Source organism: Phaethon aethereus (assembly GCF_964289735.1).
Source record: "Phaethon aethereus genome assembly, chromosome: 34".
Taxonomy (NCBI): Eukaryota; Metazoa; Chordata; class Aves; order Phaethontiformes; family Phaethontidae; genus Phaethon; species Phaethon aethereus.
Window position 1 is genome coordinate 375,456 of NC_138610.1, and position 21,174 is coordinate 396,629.

The window sequence follows — 21,174 nt, forward strand, 5'->3', positions numbered from 1 at the left end:
GGATGATTGTTTTTAAACAAGAATGGGAGGACAACTGTGCGAAACAACTAGCCCGAATAACCGGGGCGGATCACCCGCTACATGGCTCCAGCCTGCAGCGGCTGATGGGCACAGATCCAACAATGATTACCCCCCAGGCGCAGGCCCAGGGCCTGCGGGCTCATGAAGTAATGACAACTACTCGTGCAGCCAGAGAAGCTATTCGCACAGCCTCTAGAGTTATTGTCAAGCCATCGCCATGGTCCACAATAAAACAAAATGAAAATGAGAGCTTTACGCAATTCGTGGATCGCCTCCAGGCAGCGGTCGACTCCTCGACCCTGCCCGCGGATGCGAAGGGCCCGGTTGTTGCAGATTGCTTACGTCAGCAGTGCAATTCGACAACCAAGGAAATCCTACGGTCACTGCCAGTGGGGTCGAGCATTGCGGACATGATTAAGCATGTTACGAAGGAAGAGCATCTAGCCCCGATCCAGGTGGCTGTTCGTACCGCAATAGCTAATGTGATGACATGTTTTAAATGTGGCCAGGCGGGACACGTTGTAGCAAACTGCCCTCGGTCGGGGGTTGCACCAACAGCGCTTCCCCCATGCCAGAACCGACCCAGAGGACCGTGTTGGGCCTGCAGAAAGAAAGGACATTTTGCTAGAGAATGTAGATCTAAAACTCAGGGAAACGGGAAGGGGAGAGGACGCCTGGGCCGCGCACAACCCTCTCCCACTTGGGACACCAGGCGGCCCAACTACGCCAACCCCAGGTGGGGCGAAGCGCTCCCGAACCCGCTACCCCCTCGAGAAGCGACCAACTTTACGGTTCAACCGACGATTCAGTCAAACCTGTCCCTACCTCAGGGACAGCAAGGACCACCCTCTGGGGGCGAGACACCAGGGTGGCCCTGGCAGTAAAGTGCGATAACCCGCCAGTGGTGTGGGGGACCTGTTCCCTCTATAATACCTTAAATGACACCACCATTAGTGTCCCCTTTTTAATCGATACTGGAGCAGATGTTACAGTTATCCCTGAGACGAACTGGCCCCCACATTGGAAATTGGAAGACGCCCCCATGGTGGGCGGAGTCGGGGGATTAACCCGAGCTCGAAAGAGTGTTCAATTAGTAGCAATTATGCTTCACACTGAAAAAGGGCCGGAGAAAACCATTGCCCTCTTCCCATATGTCATGTCAGGAGTCCCACCCCTGTTGGGAAGGGACGCCCTAACCCTATTAAAAGCCAGGGTGACAAATTTACCGTAAGGGCCACTGCCGCATACCCACTCCCACCAATTAGACTGACGTGGAAATCGTCCGACCCAGTGTGGGTCGAGCAGTGGCCCCTGTCAAAGCCTCGAATGGACGCTCTTCTTGAGCTAGTTGACCGCGAACTACAACAAGGTCATATAGAGCCTTCCACTAGCCCATGGAACACCCCAGTTTTTGTAATACCCAAACGAACAGGCGAGGGGTTTCGCCTCCTCCATGACCTGCGTGAAGTAAATAAAAGAATCCAACCAATGGGCCCCGTCCAAACGCTGTTACCCATGAACTCTATGATACCGAAAGGACAACCTTGTGCCGTCCTTGATATTAAAGACTGTTTCTTTTCGATACCCCTACATGAAGAAGACAAAGAGCGGTTTGCTTTTTCTGTCGTGTTCCCAAACAGCCACCGCCCCAACCTACGCTTCCAGTGGAAAGTGCTGCCTCAGGGAATGATCAACTCGCCTACCATCTGCCAAATTACAGTGGATCGGGCGTTGACACCGATTCGGCGTAGTGACCCGACCGCGACTATCATCCAGTATATGGACGATATCTTGATCGCCGCACCGTCAGGAAGTCAGGTGGACCAACTAGTATCAACAGTTTCGGAAACCTTAAAAACAAATGGGTTCGAGATCGCGAGTGCGAAAGTTAAAAGAGGACCATGTGTGAGCTTTTTGGGAGTGGAGATCACAAGTTCCTACGTAACCCCACCCCAAATAAAGATCCGTCGAAACATCAAAACGCTCCATGATATGCAGCAGTTAGTGGGGTCCTTACAATGGCTCCGCAACATTGTCCTGATCCCTCCCGAGATCATGGCCCCCCTGTATGACCTTCTGAAGGGAAAGAACCCGTGGGAACAAAAAACTCTGACGATGGAAGCGATAGACTCTCTTGACTTTATCGAGCAACAGGTATCGTCAAGCGCGCTCACCAGGTGGGACCCAGATATACCACTCGATCTGTATGTACATTTCACGGAGGGAGGGGGAGTAGGGGCACTAGCCCAGGGACCTCCTGAAAAAGCTCAACCAATACAATGGATAGTCCTGGGAAAACCGTCACGTGCATTCTCTCCGGGAGTCGAGTGCCTCGGTAGCCTCATTATGAAAGGCAGAAAACTCGCCCTAAGACACCTAGGCATCGAACCCGCCAGGATATACCTACCCTTCCGCAAACAGCTCCCAACGCTATCTGTGGCAATGTCAGAGTATCTAGCTATAGCTCTCGTCGGATTTGGCGGAGAAGTCCGGTATGCTACAAAACCCCCCTGGGCTCAAATGCTGGCAATTGTCAACATCGACCTCCCAAGGAAGATCATGGATCGGCCCCAACAGGGACCAACGGTCTTCACAGACGCATCCTCAGCGACCTCAACCGCAGCAGCAGTATGGCAATCAGGAGGAGAATGGCACTGTATTAAAACGACCGATCGTGCGCTTTCAGTCCAGCAGCTAGAAGCGATGGCTGTAGTACTAGCGTGCGGACTGTTCCCAATGGAACACCTCAACATAGTGACCGATTCGATGTTTGTGGCTAAGCTTTGCCTAGCCATGTCAGGACCCGGCGTGTCAACATCCACAACAGCTATCATGCTGGAAGAAGCACTTTTTTCCAGAAAGGGCACCATATCAGTCATCCACATCAACAGCCATGACCCAATCAAAGGGTTTTTCCAAACCGGCAATGACAAAGCAGACGCTGCTGCAAAAGGGGTGTGGACGCTAAGAGATGCCCGCCAGCTACACGAGTCTCTCCACATCGGAGCTAAAGCGCTAGCAAAGAAATGCGGGATCTCAGTCACTGATGCGAAACACATAGTAGCCACGTGTCCCCATTGCCAGAAAGCACCACTGTGGTCCAGTGGAGTCAACCCCAGAGGCCTTAAGGCCTCCGAAGTGTGGCAGACGGATTTTACGCTCTGTCAGTTGCTGAAACCTCGAGCGTGGCTAGCAGTAACCGTAGATACATATAGTGGAATGATCGTAGCCACACAACACCTCAAAACCGACTCCAAAGCGACCATCCAACATTGGTTGACAGTCATGGCGTGGCTTGGCATCCCTAATCAGATCAAAACAGACAACGGCCCGAACTTCGCCTCCAAATCAGTCCAGACATTTGCTTTGAAATGGGGTATCACCTTAACACACGGTATTCCATATAACAGCACAGGTCAAGCTATAGTCGAACGAGCAAATCAAACTCTGAAATCTAAATTAGAGGTGTTAGCAAAAACAGAAGGTTTTGCCAACGCCATTCCCCCGGGAGACCAAGCACGCCTGCTAGCGACCGCTCTTTTAGCACTAAATCAATTTCCCAGGGGAGGAGAGGTGAATAGCCCCACCCAAAAACATTGGGCTGCTCAAGCGCTAGAAGAAGGCCCATTAGTTATAATCAAAAATGAGCTGGGAGAATGGGAACAAGGGTGGAGGCTAGTCCTTACAGGGCGAGGGTATGCTGCAGTTAAAAAAGATGGGAAAGTTAAGTGGTGTCCGCTTAAGTCTATTAAACCGGACCTTCAGAATAAAGCTAATGAAAACTGTGAGTTTTTGTCCACAGGATCGGATTATCGGACGTCCTTGTAACCCGTACACCCTGGTGGCGAGAGAGGACGACAAGCCGACAAGCATCCTGTCCGCACCTGGGAGCTCCACTCTGGTGGAATCCAGACAGCAGCGACCTAACCTCCAAAGGGGGAGGCTACGATGTCTTTGTGTGATCTTGATTTTAGGGCTCGTCACTATAGGGCAAGCAGTATCAGAACACCATCCCCATCGGCCATTTAAATGGTCCCTCCTTCGATTCGATGATCAACAAGTTATCGCAACCCAAATTACATCAGATGCGCCAAGTTTTAATGCCTCTCTGTGTCAGCTTGTCCCGAGAGACCGATGCTGGAGATACCTAGGATTTTATATGTGTCCCAGCTCGAACCCGGGGAAGAGTTATTGCAACTACCCTAACCAATATTACTGTAGCTACTGGGGATGTGAGACCATAGCCCCTGCTTGGATATCGGGTAGTGGTAGAGACAAATACCTAAAAGTCCAGTGGGGTCCATATAAGTGCATTCCACCACAAGCATGGCGAGGGCGTGGAAATTGTCAGTATCTCTTCTTAAATGTTACTGAGCCCCAAGAAGACAGTTGGTTACTTGGGAAAATGTGGGGGATAAGGTACACAGAACCAGGGACAGACAAAGGTGGTTTAATCCTCATAAAAAAGGAGATTATCCCGAATGATCCACTACCAGTAGGCCCCAACCGAGCAATCGGGCCTAACCCGGTTCTTATCCCGAAAATCACACCATCACCACATAATATTGTAGCTAGTACCAAAGTTACCGCACCCAGAGCAACACACACCACCGAAACTCCCAATCAAAATTCTCTCTGGAAAATGATGCAAGCTAGCTATCAACTACTGAACAAAACTAACCCAAATCTTACGGAGCATTGTTGGCTGTGCTACGGAATAAGACCACCCTTTTATGAGGCTGTAGGAGTAAGTGACATACCCAGACGAGTAAATGGCTCAAATCCAGCCCAGTGTATATGGGACACAGAAAAGCAAGGAATTACATTAGCGCGGGTGGTGGGAAGTGGCGTGTGCGTAGGTAAAGTCCCAAAGCACAAAAAACAACTATGTGCTAGCGAGACACAAGATAAAACCCCTGCAAAATGGTTAATACCGGCCAGCAATACCAAGTGGGTGTGTTCCACTATGGGAGTTACACCTTGTCTATCGTTGGAAAAATTTGATAAATCCTCAGAATATTGTGTCCAGGTAACTATAGTCCCCAAAATCTTTTACCATACTGAAGACTTTGTCTACGACTCACAGATTACCCCGGAACATCACCTGTCAAAACGAGAACCCCTTACAGCACTAACAATAACTACTTTAATGATTGTAGGAGGTGCGGGAATAGGTACAGGAGTAGCATCCTTGGTGCAACAGAACAAAGAACTTAGCGCCCTGAGAGTGGCAGTAGATGAGGACCTGGCTAGAATCGAACAATCAATAAGTGCATTAGAACAATCAATTAGATCACTATCTGAGGTAGTGTTGCAAAATCGAAGAGGGTTAGACTTGATGTTCTTGCAACAAGGGGGAGTGTGCGCTGCACTAAGGGAAGAATGTTGCGTATATGCGGACCACACCGGAATAGTGAGGGACACTATGACCAAATTACGAGAGGGATTAGAGAAACGAAAAAGGGAACGAGAGGCACAACAAGATTGGCTCACATCGTGGTTTAACCATTCACCATGGCTGACCACTCTGATATCTACCTTGACAGGGCCGATCGTAATTATCATGATAGCATTGATCTTTGGACCCTGTATATTGAACAGACTCGCATCGTTTGTTAAGAGCCGACTAGAGAAGGTCAACATCATGTTGATAGAACGCCAACAGCTGCTTTAAGAATGTTCTTGTTCAAAATTTCCTTTAACTATCCCCAGTTATACCCTGTTGCTCCCAGATGCCCCCCAGTCACATCTCGACGTGCCTTGTGTTTTCTATTCAAGTTCGTAATATATATATATTTTTTTTTAACATTATTATAACGCACTGACTAAGAGTAGGATGCATTTAGTACGTTTCCTATCCAAGGTTATGAGATATATATCCTTTAAGATTGCTATATTTTAACCAATTTAACTTATTAATTAAATAGTAATTTAATTACTGTTAATATTAATTAATATAATTAATAATTTATTTATTATTATAAATTAATAAATTAATTTAATTAATTTAATTACGCATAGGGAGGGGGGAAATGTAGATAGCTAGGGTCTGGCGGCCGGAAGATATCGCGCTGTACGGAAAGTTAGGGCCCCTCTCCTAAAAGCCAATAGAGTTTAATTTATGATGCAAGCAGACGGAAGTGAGGTTATAAACCTAAGCTATATAACGCTGTGTCACAAACTAATAAACGCCATTTGCCGTCTACCACATTGGTGTCAGCGAGCTGATGGCCCGAGCGGCCTGGGGTTGGTCGCCGTGCCGTTCCTGAACCAGGTCGCCACGCCTGCGAAGGCAACAGGACAGCACTGTGCCCTTGTGGCCAAGAGGGCCAATGGTATCCTGAGGTGCATTAAGAAGAGTGTGGCCAGCAGGTCGAGAGAGGTTATCCTCCCCGTCTACTCTGCGCTGGTGAGGCCTCATCTGGACTATTGCATCCGGTTGTGGGCTCCCCAGTTCAAGAGAGACAGGGAACTCCTGGAGCGAGTCCAACGGAGGGCTACGAGGATGATTAAGGGACTGGAACATCTCTTGTATGAGGAAAGGCTGAGAGACCTGGGGCTGTTTAGTCTGGAGAAGAGAAGACTGATATTCAATGTCTATCAATATCTGCAGGGTGGCTGTCAGGAGGATGGAGCCAGTCTCTTTTCAGTAGTGCCCAGTGACAGGACGAGGGGCAATGGGCATAAACTGCAGCACAGGAGTCCCACCTCAGCATGAGGAAAAACTTCTTTACTGTGAGGGTGATGGAGCACTGGAACAGGCTGCCCAGAGAGGTTGTTGGAGGCTCCTTCTCTGGAGACCTTCCAAACCCGACTGGACACGTTCCTGTGCAAGCTGCCCTCGGTGATCCTGCCTTGGCAGGGGGGTTGGACCAGATGATGTTCAGAGGTCCCTTCCAACCTCTACCATTCTGTGATTCTGTGGAGATCAACATGCGTGCAGTGTTGAGAGTGCAGGACAAGTGCGTGTCAATCCCAGTCAGGTTGCAGACAAGCAGTGTGGTTCTTAGAGTGGCATAAGCAAGGTCTTCAGAACTTAGCCTGGTAATGAGTGGATGATGGTGATAGTTCTTAAAACCCCATCATTCCTGGTGAATGAACATGAGAAGCTGTTCTTTAAAAACATAAAGGCATTCTTCCGGCAAACTGCTGAAAGGTTGAGAAGATCCCCTCCTGGAAACACTCTGCAGTATTTTTCCTGTTCTGAAAATGGCACCTGTTCATCAAAATTGATTCCAGAACCCAAGGTGCATGTAATCTTTGGTAGCATTATACCTTCCATTGAATCACAGAGTATTTATTCCTAAGGAAATAAAGGCTCTGTTGTTCCAGTGCTCGTTAGTGTTTCTCGACAACAAACACTTGCATTGGTGCTTGTTCTTTTCTGATACCTGTCTGCTGTGAATGTTTCTCCATGCTCTTAGTTTGCTGTCAAGGTAACTCTCCAAAGGACTGTAGAAAATCCGTCTTTGTGGAGGCTGTCTGTGCTGTGGAGCTGCCTGTATGACGAAGTTGTTGTTGTTGTTGTTGCCCAAGTGGCTACAAACGACTCACAAGCCCAGACAGTGGAGCTGCATTTCTGACCTGCTGGAAGTTGGTATCTCCAGTTTGCAGTGAGCATCTTTAATTTTGTTTCTTTCAGGGAGCGTTGTGAGCATGGGAGATCCTAAGAAGAAATATACTGAATTGGAGCAAATTGGCCAAGGGTAAGTCTGACCACAGTTACTGACACGAAAAATGGGCCAGGTATTTTGCTGGTGTAATATCAAGAGTGAAGTCGGGCAAGCTCCAGACATGTTCAGACAACCCTGGATTTAGATTCTCCTGTCTCTCAGTACCGATCAAATTTATAAGTGCAGTCGGAAGGCACGGCCAAAGACAACCTGATGGAGCCAATGTCTTGTCTGCAGCAAGGAGCAGGACCAGGAAGGTCTACTGTCCCTCAAGTGTGTGGCCCCTATTTGCTTATGTTCTTAGGGGGAGAAGGGGGAATAGTTTTTTGTATGTCGCAAAATAATCTGGCCACGCTAAAGAATGGCGAAAAAACTTTGTTGCCTAAAAGAGCCACTTAGCACCTGCTAGTTGTGAGATAGATACCAGTTCTCAATACCATTTCTTTCGAATATTTTGCTCTAAAAAGATATTCAGTGATCTGGATTATAACCACATAGTTTAGCAACAGAACGCAGAGATTAAATAATAAGCTCTCTTTTCTAGCAGAGGCAGAAAAGAACAAAAATTCAGTAATAAACAGAGAGTTGAAGCACAAAGTACTTGATGAGAACATGCATCATCTGCCTGATGGCAGACCACTTGTGGATCCTGCAGGTTTTAGGAGTTTACAGAAAAAAAAACATCAGGCTATTTCCCTTTGAAGCCCAACCATGCTTACTGTAACTAGGATTGATTTGAAATGGTTCTGATGTGAGGAGGCAAGAAGAAATGGCATCAAAACTAGGTACCTGACTTGCGTTTTAAATACAGACAGACTCCCTGCTCGGTCAAAGTTTCGGTGGCTGTGTCGTAGTTCCGGGAGGGCCAGCGCCATTGTGTAGCACCAGGATCATGCTGCTGTCAGTGTCTGACAGAAGCTGTTCACTGACATCGGGAGATGTTTTCCTGCCTGTTAAGGCAGGTGACCTTAGTGTTTGTAAAGAAACCGTGACTGCTTGTGAGGTTTGGAGTCAGGGTAGCACGTTGCTGACCTAGAACTGATAGATGCTGCAGAAAGCCAGACGCACTCACGCTCTTTCTCTGGCAGGCTTTATCGTAGACACTTCTTGTTTGGTGGGGCACTTGTGGGAAGGTGTTTCTGCTCCATTCGTTGTAGAAAAACCCTTTCTGGGATTGCCGCTTGCGTTGTACCCGAAGGTTTGGTTCTCATTGTCATTTGTAAAATGTCAGTGGACACTTAGAGCTGTGCCAGGCTCTCAAAAGATATGTGTCGACTGAAGAAGTGAGAGCCAGAAGAAACATGCGTGTGACGCACGTGTGACCGTGACAGTAGGACCATCGCCCTCACCGTCTTTTGTTTTGCCCATCCTAGGAGTGAGCTTGTACAAAGGTGCCTCAGCAGCTGGTGGGAAGAGAAGTGGCTAATATCTGGCCTGAAAGGGTCTCTGAACTGATTTCCTCCAGCTTTTAGTGCAGCCTGAAGATGGCACGCCCTTCTTACAGAGCAGTGAGCGTGCTGCCGTCACCAGCTCGTGACTGTCATGCTGCAGGTCAATTTGTAGTGATGGGGAAAAATCCTCCAGAAAAAAATCGTCCCTGGTGCCTGTTGGATAGCAGTGCTTCAGACATATTTCAGCCTGCAGGTACACAAACAAGCCAGGGAATCAGGTGAAAAGGAGCAAACTGATTTTGGCATTGTCAGTCAGTGGGCCGCTTGCCGGATGGGTGTTCCCACTTCTCAGAATTCCCTCGCTGGCTCTCCCTTGCCTCACTGCCCATGCAGACGTCAGCTTTGACATGATGGCAGTGTAAACCTGTGCTTAGCTCAGAAGGAACACTAATGGGGTTTACAAGCCTGCAGTTACTTTAAACCCAAAGGGGTTTCCTCTGACCGTGGCCTTTCAGGCCCTTCACATCATTACAGGGGAAGAACCTCTTTTAACAAGAGGCAGATGGCAAACAAAACGCCACACTGCCTAGTCCGCAGATGAGAGCACCATTTCTTTCTGGTGGCTCTACAACACAACCCGTGTCTGCCACAGGAGGAAAATACAGATACCATGAAGAGTCCTTCACGTGTCCGGTGCACCTAACAGAAGCAGCTGCTGATGGCTCTTGACACCTAAAGAAGCTGTTTAAGGATCCCCTGTTTGGAGCACAACATGCCTTAACCTGCTCTAGCTGTGACCTTGTAGGATGGCTGGAGAATAGTTTCCTTGCTTTGCTATGCTGGAGAAAGCTGTGTGTGGATCCTTTCCTCATGTTGGACATCCCTTGTTCTTCACGTTGGGCATAAGTTTTCTCTTGGATACCCTGCGTGGCAGAGGGCTGGTGGGCTGCTGCGCTGTGTGCTGCTGCCTGAAGGAGTGGGTGAACAAAGGTGTTTTTTAAACCCTACAGGCAGCAGAGATCTCCTGTCTGGGCTTGCTTTCACTCCTAGGGACTAAAGTGCTCCTTTCTTTGCTGCTGTTTTGTTTCTAGGGCGTCAGGAACTGTTTACATGGCGATGGACATCACCACAGGACAAGAGGTAAGTGTCCACAGTCCCAGCCGATTTTGCAGGTCTTTAGTGCTCTCCCCTCTGGTGCGAAGGGTGGATGGGGCTTTTGGGTGGCCAGTAGATCTTTACTGCCAAGGCGGTTCCTCTGAAGCACAGGCTAGTGTCAGCTGGCAAAATGCATCATCTGCTGTCTTCAGCCTTCAGAAATCCCAGCAAGCTTTTGGGACTGATAAAAACAGTATCATTTTTATTGCCAGCGTCAATGTGTTGGTTTAGAAATCATTCTCATGTCTGTCAGTGTAGAAGAAGTATATCAAGAGCAAAGATCTCTCCCAAACCAAACAGTCGTGTTTAAGTCTGGTGTCGGTGACAGCCCATTACAGCCCGTGAAGTGCTCGCAGGGAAGTGGGGTCCAGGAGGGTGAGAAACGAATCTTGAAGGAAAGCGGCGTTAGCTTTGACAGCCCCTGTAGTGACCAGTTTAAAGTGGCCTCTTCACATTCCTTTCCTTTTCCAAGGCAAGCGGTCTTGAATCTATACAAACCCTGCCTGAAAATGTGGCTAGAAACCCAGGAATGGGAGCGGAGGGGTGGTCTCTTTCGTGCCATGTTGAGAGCAGGACTAGACAGAGGCACTTTATAACTGCTCTTAGGTAGAGGTCTAGCCCTGCTTAGGACCCGGGGTGTATCCATCAAATGACATAGAATGGATTATTTTTTTGAAACCCTCAAAGTAATTGCCAATCTGAACTGTGTTAAGGAATGTGTATTTCGAGTTGCAAAATCAAGATTCAAGAAGCTAGGAAGTGCCAGGTGTAGATAGCTAGGGTCTGGCGGCCGGAAGATATCGCGCTGTACGGAAAGTTAGGGCCCCTCTCCTGAAAGCCAATAGCGTTTAATTTATGATGCAAGCAGACGGAAGTGAGGTTAGAAACCTAAGCTATATAACGCCATGTCACACACTAATAAACGCCATTTGCCGTCTACCACATTGGTGTCAGCGAGCTGATGGCCCGAGCGGCCTGGGGTTGGTCTCCGTGCCGTTCCTGAACCAGGTCGCCACGCCTGCGAAGGCAACAGCCAGGACTGTATTTTTTGTGTGTGTAACCTTAATGATTGTTTTAGTATGGCTTTTGAAATATAATGTACGTCTGCGTTTTCTCTCTGTTATGCCGTCAAGTCAAGAGTAACAGCAGTTGCTGAAATAATGATGACAAATCGTACAATTACTAAAGCATTACCAGCAGTTTTTGTGTATCTTGGCAGTAACAAAATCACATCCTGCTTGCAAACTGTGCATCAACAATAATAGTGGTGGTAAACTAAGACCATCTGAGAAGAATGTCGGTCCAGAGAGTGTTGTTAGAGATGCGTGCTTGATAGTTTAAAGAGCATTTGTACAGATTTTACAAGACAAAATGTATATGGCCCTGTGTCCTGTAACTAGCACCCAGGCTAGCAGAGAAATTGGGTGTTGTAATATAAGTTACTGAGCTCTTTGGTCTGATACCAAGACAGTTTGGCACAGCTCTGCTATGTCATTCCAAAAACACGCGCTCCATGTTCATTGGGACCTTGTGCAACAGGCTACTCAAGTTAATGGCTTTCCCTGTCGTTTTAGGTGGCCATAAAGCAAATTAATCTCCAACAACAGCCCAAAAAGGAACTAATAGTTAACGAAATCCTCATCATGAGAGAAAACAAGAGCTCCAATATTGTGAACTATTTAGACAGGTGAGTAGTTCTGGTATGATCACGTGAATGTTCATTTACATGCTGCAAGCCAAACCTTTTAAAAACCCCTTTGGTCACTGGCAGAAAATTGACCTCTATTGTTTATCTACTCATAGCCAGTGTATGGGAGGAGACTGCATTTTGTCTGCATTAATCTTTTCTGGCATATATTGCTTAAGACTGTTTTCAAGGACCTGGCACAGCCATCTCAGCCTACCTCCATGTTTTTTTGTTGTTGGCTTGATTGGTTTTGTGGTTGTTTAAGTTGATCATCTTTTCTGTGTCTTATCATAAGTGCTGGTAAATCCTCCTCGAAATTACTTCCTTTGGGCTGTTCCTGCTCTTTTCCATTGCTGTGGATATCAGGAAGGTGAAGTTCTTGTTTGCAGAAACACGTAATTTGCCATTTTTTAAATTGTTTCTCCTGTTCCTGGATGTATTTTCTGGTAGGTTTTCCAAACTGTTGACCAATTCCTGTCCTCACTGGTACACATCCTCCTGGTCCAAGATTTATCTTTGCCATTACTGAACTTCAATTTTTCACTTGCTTGCCAGCTCGGACGTCTAATTGTTCACTTATGGGCCTTCCTCATTTAGACCGCACAGGTTCTAAGTCCTGTATAGCCTAGAGGGAATGTCTATTCATGTTGTCCTGTCCTCATGTAAGAATGACTTGGAAACAAAATCAGCTGTAGCCTTTTTCCAGAGGTAATTTGGCCGTGCACACTCATCTCAGTGCCATTGTTTTCTTCTTTCAGCTACCTCGTCGGTGACACACTGTGGGTGGTTATGGAATACCTAGCTGGAGGCTCTTTAAATGATGTTCTTGAGGAGACATGTATGGATGAAGGACAGATAGCAGCTGTCTGTAGGGAGGTAAGGGATCCCGCCTGTGCTTCCCATTACTGGGACAGGATGGTACTTCTAAGCAGGTGGTAAGAAGATGAGAGGTTTCATGTTCAGAGTTTTGTTTCTGTGTTGCTTTTATGATACGGAGAAGAAAGAGCATCTTAAGTGAACTGCCTGCCAGTATCGCTGCACTTATTACACTCTGTTGTTTTACTCATAGAATTTTATTGTACTATTTCTTTTTTTGTTGTTTTTCGTTTTACTCTTCTCAACTTTGCCTCTCTAAACCTTTGCCTGGAGCATGCCTGTACTGCATTCCTTTCGTGTACAAGCAAATATGCTGGTGGCAGAATTTTAAAATACCAGCAAAGAAAAATAGGGGCTCCTTCATCCCAGTCCTCGGCTTAAAAGAATAGCACTCCACCCAAAACGGTGGTTGCTCCTGAAAAATGCCTAACACGCTATTTCCAGATCTGCCGTCAAGCCTAACAATAAAATCTTTCTCATGCGACCTCCGACTCAAAAGTGATCCATCTTATACCGAAGGAAGGGACTTTTTGGTTTTTGGCAAACCATAGTTTGTCACCTGGGTGGAGATAGCACATTCCCTGCAGCAGCAGTCATTCCGTGTGTGCTTTCAGGGGACAGTCTGTGGCAAGAATTGACATCTCTGTTTCAAAAGCTACTACGCCTTTGTTTAGGAAGTTATTACTCTGTGTTGAAGCAGCAAGCTCTTCCTCTTGAGAGCACAATACTCTGCCATTACTCTCAATTCAACTAGAAATTAAATCCTTTAGAGCCATTTCTTTTCTTGTGTGATGAAATCTGGTCACTAAGTAAGTTTTACCCTCATGTTTCTTTTTGATCTATGAGTGCCTGCAAGCTCTGGATTGCCTTCATTCCAACCAAGTGATCCACAGAGACATCAAAAGCGACAATATCCTCCTCGGAATGGATGGATCTGTCAAACTGAGTAGGTATCCTTGGTCAGGTGCAGCATTCCCAGGATGTGGTGTGGGGCTGCTTTTGACTGACTGCCTGTTACCCAAAAGCGATGCCTGTGGTAGTGCACTGGCAGACCACTGCTGCGAGCTAAGAGCACAGTGCCAACGTCCAGAGAGGTACAGAAAGGAAAAAGGTGTAAAGAGTGGTTTCGGTTTGTGTAGGTCCCTTCCAGAAGGGGCAGTAATAAAGAATAATCTAAAGCTTCAAGTGAATAAGAGCCACTGCATGAAACTTGAGGGGTTTTTCAGTGGCCACTTCAGTATTTCCTTGGCTCGAGCACTGAGTAAACAGAGCATGGCCGCTTTACCAGATAGATTCAACAACGCCTTCTGAGGCATCTGGAAGGGATTTCTTTTGCTTGGTTTCATAAATCAAGCTGCCTTTAAGAGTACTTGTTTTTCTCCTCAGCTGATTTTGGCTTGTGTGCTCAGATCACCCCTGAGCAGAGTCAACGGAGCACGATGGTCGGGTCTCCTTACTGGATGGCACCAGAAGTGGTGTCGGGAAACGCATACGGGCCCAAAGTGGACATCTGGTCGCTTGGGATCACGGCAATTGAAATGGCACAAGGAGAACCTCCTTACATTAATGCTCATCCTCTCAGGGTAAGGTGTGAATAAAACCAGAGACCACCGTCTTTCTAACCTGCCCCATGTTTTGTCTCCCATGAGACAAAATCCCAGTTACACCAACTTGAACTAGTTCCACCAAGGGCTGCTTCTAAATATGTCGCTGGAGCATATCGGCATATATTGTAGCTTTCCTTATGTCAATAGGGGGACCTTAAAAGAGAAGTGACATGTAGACTGTTCAGAAATGTGTCATTTTTGCCCTCAACCACGCTTGAGATTTCTCATGTGCTTTTAGAACTCTCTTTGAGCTGTATCTCTGAATGACAAGAATTTTTCAGCAGCAAGATCCGCCAGTTGGGGAATTTTTATGAAAAATATTTCAACTGTACGTGCAGGAGAAGTCTTTCCAAACTCAGATCAGTGCCGATTGCTCACCTGCGCCTTTCAGGAAGTGTCAGTGGTTCTAGTAATGCCATAATCACTTCTTAACAAATGCATTTCTACAAGTCTGTTTTGGCACAGGTACCTGTAGTACACTAGTGTATTTTGATGTTTTGAAGTTTCCAGTTTTGTCCTAATTCCTTAAAATGAAATGACCAGTTCTTATACCAAAGGAGCGTGTCATAGTGGAGGAATGTCTGCCAAGATAACACCTCATGACTGAGAGCTGAAACAGAGCTCAATGCTGCACAGTTAATTCCTGACAGGATGCAGGAATTCAGGAGGAAATTAAGTTTGCTCTATGCGTATACATACGCAATTCTTATTAAGGCTAGAATTAAAATAGAGCCTGACCTTTAGCTTCTCTCATAGCAGTAAGGCTGTGCTCTCTCTGGTCTGTGGCACCCCGACTGCGTACTGCAGACTGAAAGAAGAAACAAGAGAATGGTCAGGAAACACCCCCAGCCAAGCAAAGAGAGGAGCCCACACTCCACCTGCTTCCCTGGGAGACCCTTGCAAAAAATGCATTTGCATAAGGCAGCAAAAACCCGTGAAGAGCATTAGCGTGACTGGTCGGGATGCTGAAGGTTCCCTGCCTCCTTAACCTCAAATGCTGATTAGGGCTCCTCGAGAAGCCTCAGGTCAACTGTTTGTTAGAAAGATTTCTTCTCTCTGACCAAACTCAGCTCTTCCTGCCCTCACCCAGATTCTTTGAGATGCTCTTTTTCTCCATATATGCCTCATCTCCTGCTGGAGATACGATCAGCTTGGACACTTAGAGCTTCAAGGCATCTTCAGGTGTCTTAGTAAAACTGTGGTAGATGAAAATCAGGCACCTGAAGTTGCTTCCATCCGCATTGGCTTCCTGGGCTCTTTTTCAGCGGTTGTTGCCCCTGAGCTAGGAACAGTGAACAGCCTGTGATGGACTGCCTGAAGTTCCCCAGTTATCAGCTAGTTTTATTAAGGTCAATCAACCCCGACAGGATTGATTTGTTTTTTATGAAGGATTGTTTTAATAATGGAAGGCACACAGGAGCTTCCGTTACTTAAACACCTAAATAAATTGTAAGGGCATGAAAGGCTCATTAGTCCTAGAGTTAGCAGCAGTCTTCATGTAGATGCAGTGTTGTTTTCCACGTGTAGAGCACGCGCATCCCATGCTGCTCACGTTCTTTCCAGCTGATGCAGAACTCACAGGAATGAACAATTTTCGAGCCATGTGTGTCTTGGATGTGTCTGTGATGGTATTTGTTTCCTCTCACTGTGATTTCCTTCCATCCGGCACATGCCGAGGGCCTGGGGGACAAACACTGGTGTGATAAAAACCCTTGGAAATTCAGGTTGGACCTCCTCCTGATTTCAATTAAAAAAAAAAACAAACAGAAAACCACAGAAACAAAACAAAGCCTTAAGCATTTCTTTTTCATTTCTTAACCACAGCGCATCAATTTGTCTCAAAACTGTAGCATTTTTTTCAAATGCTGCACATCTTCTACAGTTTCAGGCTTCTTAATCACCTGTATGTTGTTCAGTCACGTATCTGGGTGGCCTGGATACCTTTAGGATCTTGCTTTCACAGACTGCAGCTGTAATGGTCTGCTGAAGCCTTTCTTGTTTCTTGGCATGTGAAACAAATTAATGAGCTTATTGCCCCTTTGCAGCTACTGCGAACGCTCCTTTCCTTTGTACCGTACTTGCTTTTCTTTGCCAGCTGCATATCATAGGAGACCAAAAGATATGTGATAAGAAGGTACTTCAGCTTCCCGTAGACCTTTCCCTGTTCTGGTGGAAATACTGAAAAGGGGACGTACCGAGCTGAAGATGACTCTTCTTTGGGATTCATGTTCTGAGAAGAAACAAGTAACTAAAAGAGCTCCATTTGTCCTGGCACTCCTGTTTCACACTCAGGTGAATGTGGCTGCAGTAAAATCCCCAAAGCTGCCGTTGGTGCTGTAGTCCTTTCCCGCAGGAGAAGTATCATCCCTCGGGTAGCGCAATTGAAGCGTAGTGAGGACAGGCACTCCAGCTCACCACTGTGTCCGGTGGCTGAGGTCAGCTGCAGATGGACAGGATCAGACTGATTTTGTGACATTTATGTTGTGGGAAAAGGAAAGAAGCTTCCTTTTATTGTTTTTACTCTAGGATCGTTTCTTTGCCTTTTTAGGCTTGGAAATTGTCCTCTGTATTTAAGAGGACAATAGCAAAGTCAATGTGGTCCCGGTCTAGTTAAGTGCCAGTAGAACAGAGCTGTTGTAATGGCAGACGTTTTAATGGAAGACCCCATGGCCTATTTCTATCATTATTGCTGTGTAGTTTAGACGTATTCTGGAAGTTTATGTCTGAATAGTTCAAAAGGTTTGTCTTCCGTTTCTACATAACATCTTGCAAAAGCGCAATGAACTCATCTCGCTGGCTTCTCAGCATGTTAGACCTTGGTTACAAGCGAACCACACTGGATACTGCTCACCCTGTGTTTTGCAAAATGACGTTGTACTCCCTTGGCCTGAGGAATATCAGGAAGACTTGCTCAGCTGCATGAACTCCGTCAGCTGCTTGACAGTGAACATCCTTGGCTTTGCTTAGGAAACTTGAGCTTAGCTTTGGCTGGATGCTGTTGAAGAGGAGAAAGGCTGGAATTTTCAAGTGTTTGGCTAGGCTTGTGTGCACAGAATGACTGTGCATTCAGATGAGCAGCTGGACATTTATGCACAACATGGAGGGGAATCCACAGAGGACTCAACCCTTAACAGAGGTGAATACTCCCAATTCTGAGGTAGCGGAGTGTTACCATAGCGATGGAATTACTCGTTTTTCTGATAGCAAGCATTAAACGTTTTCTTCTTAACACATAAGTGACGCTGATCTGGAATTTGGAGACTGCTGAAAGACGTTGTTGCAGCTTGGCTCCCATCTGCCCAAAGATGCATTTTCTTCATAAGATATTTGTGCATGCAACTTATGTGCCTGTGTTGAAAAAAAGGTTCCCAATGTTTCTGTTTCTTTATCCAAGGACTAAGCTGATGGATTTCCTTTTTTCCCATCTGGTTACCATTTTTATCAAGAGCAGAGCAAAAAACTTGGCTACCTTTGCTTTATGGAAGCTGTACTTTAGGGAACAGTGAGCCCCGCTGAGATGCATTTTCAGTAGTAATCCTCTGAAATAATAGCGTTAGGCCAAATTCACTCTTTAAAAGAGGCTGTAAACTGTCACTGTCACAAGCCTGTCACTACTTGGAGAAGCAAAATGTGCTTTTGCCGATGTAGTTCATACTAACCAGGTCAGTCCGTGAAATCAGCTGTCAAGGCAAGATCATTTTGATATTGGAAGAGCTGTGGCTGCCTCAAGGCTTTTTATGTAGCTATAGAAAAATCCTGTCTGACCCCCTGCCAGGGAAGAAACTGCCACTGGAGACTGAACCTTAAAAAATGGGGTCTATCTGGGCAGTTATGGATATGAAGGAAACAGGTGGAGTCTCATGTTCCCTTTTTCTCTAGGCGCTGCATCTGATCGCTACGAACGGGACACCAGAGCTGCAGAACCCTGAGCGATTGTCCGCGGTGTTTCGCGACTTTCTGAGCTGCTGCCTGGAGGTGGATGTGGACAGGCGAGGGTCTGCCAAGGAACTTCTGCAGGTAAAAGGGGACACGGCTGCAAGCGGAACAGCTGTTCTATGGAATGGTTTTCTCACCAGCTAAACTCAAAGGCATGAGACGGAACCCCCTCATATTAGTCTCCAGTCTTGGTGCTTTTCAAAAGGAAAAGAAGTGGAATCATAGAACGGTTTGGGTTGGAAGGGATCTTTAAAGGTCATCTAGTCCAACCCCCGTACACTGATCAGGGACATCTTCGACTAGAGCAGGTTGCTCAGAGCCCCGTCCAACCTGACCTGGAATGTTCCCAGGGATGGGGCATCTACCACCTCTCCGGGCAACCTGTGCCAGTGTTTCACCACCTCATTGCAAAAAAATTCTTCCTTAGATCCAGCCTGAATCTACCCTCTTGTCGTTTAAAACCATGACCCCTTGTCCTGTTGCAAGAGACCCTGCTAAAAAACCTGTCCCCATCTTTCTTTAGAAGCCCCCTTTAAGTACTGGAAGGCTGCAAAAAGGTCTCTCCGGAGCCTCCTCTTCTCCAGGCTGAACAACCCCAACTCTCTCAGCCTGTCCTCATAGGAGAGGTATTCTGTCCCTCTGATCATTTTTGCGGCCCTGTGTTGAATTTTGGTAGTATATTCAGCTCTCATAGTGGCAAATGGGATGGTAGCCACTGCTCTCGCTGCAAGCCAGAGCTGAGTCCGTCAGCGCTCTGTCTCTGGTGTCCCTGCTCTTGTCTTGGTGCTGAAAACCTGTACCTCCGTGGCCTTCAGAAGAACACATGGGCCTAAATACTCCTGGCATAAACATTTCCTAGAGCTATTGGAGTTCCCTAAGGAACGGTTTATGCCTCTGCTCTTTTCTGACAACTCAGCCCATGTCTTTAAAAAACAGGAACCTAAGTAAGTAACTTGCGTTTCCTGAAAGGAACAAGGCCCTGGGAGAGCAAACAGCATTCCCAGAGTGCTGGCAGGGCAGAAATGCCAGCACGCTGAAGACAACTTGATAAAGGGATTAATGGGATTTTGGGCCCTGTTTGCCTGTGATAGCAAGGTACTGGACATGAAGACGCAGGTGCAGATGGTCCCCTCAGTCCTGTTTCAGCGTATTCCCCATAACCAGAGAAATGCTGCTTGAGGCTGTGAGTACCTGAGTTTGGAAAGTAATGGTTCATTTCTTTTTTTCCTTTGCACAGCATCCATTCCTAAAATTAGCCAAGCCTCTCTCCAGCCTGACGCCGCTGATCACGGAAGCAAAGGAAGCGAATAAGAACGGCAGCAGCCACTAGTGCTTCAAGCCGGCTTTCTCCCATGCCAGCTCAGAGCAGGACTGAGAATAAAACTCTACAGAACCTCAACGCTTGTGCTGTGGGACAGGTGGATGGATAAAGAAGCCAATGGTCACAGTCATGGTGGTAGGAGGGAGAACAACCCAGCCCCTCAAGGAGTAAAATATGACCGTTTCTCTTCTTCCTGCCTTCTGGCTCCTGAATTTATTTTTAAGACAAAACAGGGCTTAAGACAGAGAGGTAACAACCACAAATGCTTGCCTGCCTCAGCCATTTCCAAGGGAAAGCAAATTCATTTGGAAGGTCCCCTTCCTTCTCACCCTGTGAATAAGCTGTACACTCACTTTGAAATTGTGACAGTCAAAACAGCAAGTGAAGCAACAGCCACCCAGTGTTTAAAAAAAAAAAAAAAAGGAAAAAACCCTGTAAAACAGCTTAGCGCTGTAGTCTTCATGTCTAGGCCTGGTCCTGCAAAGGGCTAAGTACCCTTTAAGGTATGAACCACCGTCCTGTTTTGGCAGTAGGAAGGCAGGATGCTTGGGTTGTTCTTGGATTAGGCCATTGGCTTGTTTGGCTTTGGCTTCTTGTTTAGTTCCAGTCTTTGTGTTGCCACTGTCATTCATACCTCAACTGACCTACTCTTGCTCGCTCTGTCCGTCCCAGTGTCCTCGGCTGAGGCAACGGACGGATGCAATGCTGATGGACGGCAGCAGTGAGCACAGCTGTGGGAGGTGCGCCCAGGGAGAGGAAATCTTCCACGTAGTGACCGAGCTGCGGGAGGAGGTGACTAGATTGAGGCTATCAGGGAGAGCGAGCAAGCGAGAGACTCTTAGAACTGCACCCTGCCTTCCCTGGGACAGGCCCACCAGGCAGACGGGACGCATCATATGGGGGATTCCCTATCCTCTGCCCAGCTGGCTGAACACAGTGACTCCAGTATGCCCTCCGGAAGTCCAAAGGGGCAGTTCTGCTGTGGTTTCTAACACATCAATAACCCTTGCGTCTTTGCTGTCACACAGCTCTCCATGCTCCCTACCTCCACTGAGCTGGCAGACTGCAGCACCTCGCTAGCACCATCCCTCAAACATCGGCGTGCCGCCCCCAGGCTCATCTAGAGCGAGCCGGGTTTTATCCCCTTCCCCCTTCGAATCTAGTTTAAGGCTCTTTCATGGAGCCCTGCTAAGTCCTGTGCAAAGACCCTTTTCCCCCTTTGAGACACGTGTACCCCACCTGTCACCAGCAGGCCTGGTGTCGTGTGGACCAGCTCATGATCAAAAACCTCCCAATTCTGCCGGTGTCACCGGGCTCAAGCTGCTGGCTCTTCCTGTTCCTTCCGTCAGCATTCCTGCAACTGGAAGGACCGAGGAGAACCTACTTGTGCTCCTGATCCCTTAGCCAGTCGTGCCAAGGCCCCGAAGTCTCTCTTGATTGCCCTTGGACTTCTTGCTGCAACTTTGTCACTACCTACATGAAAAATCAATAATGGAGAATAATCTGA

The 21,174-nt window shown here is 47.1% G+C and overlaps 1 protein-coding gene across 1 annotated transcript in view; it reads left to right on the top strand.

Moving 5' to 3' along the window:
- The window catches only part of LOC309414919 (serine/threonine-protein kinase PAK 3-like), a gene marked incomplete at its 5' end in the record, with an annotated part of 28,057 nt that extends 8,335 nt beyond the window's left edge, over positions 1 to 19,722 (top strand). The window contains 8 exons of the mRNA XM_082012298.1: positions 7,664 to 7,727; positions 10,177 to 10,225; positions 11,815 to 11,927; positions 12,686 to 12,803; positions 13,650 to 13,749; positions 14,190 to 14,386; positions 18,290 to 18,427; positions 19,584 to 19,722. Coding sequence (XP_081868424.1) covers positions 7,664 to 7,727; positions 10,177 to 10,225; positions 11,815 to 11,927; positions 12,686 to 12,803; positions 13,650 to 13,749; positions 14,190 to 14,386; positions 18,290 to 18,427; positions 19,584 to 19,676 — 872 coding nt within the window. The 3' untranslated portion in view covers positions 19,677 to 19,722. The remainder of the gene's footprint in view (positions 1 to 7,663; positions 7,728 to 10,176; positions 10,226 to 11,814; positions 11,928 to 12,685; positions 12,804 to 13,649; positions 13,750 to 14,189; positions 14,387 to 18,289; positions 18,428 to 19,583) is intronic.
- Between the last annotated feature and the right edge of the window lie 1,452 nt (positions 19,723 to 21,174).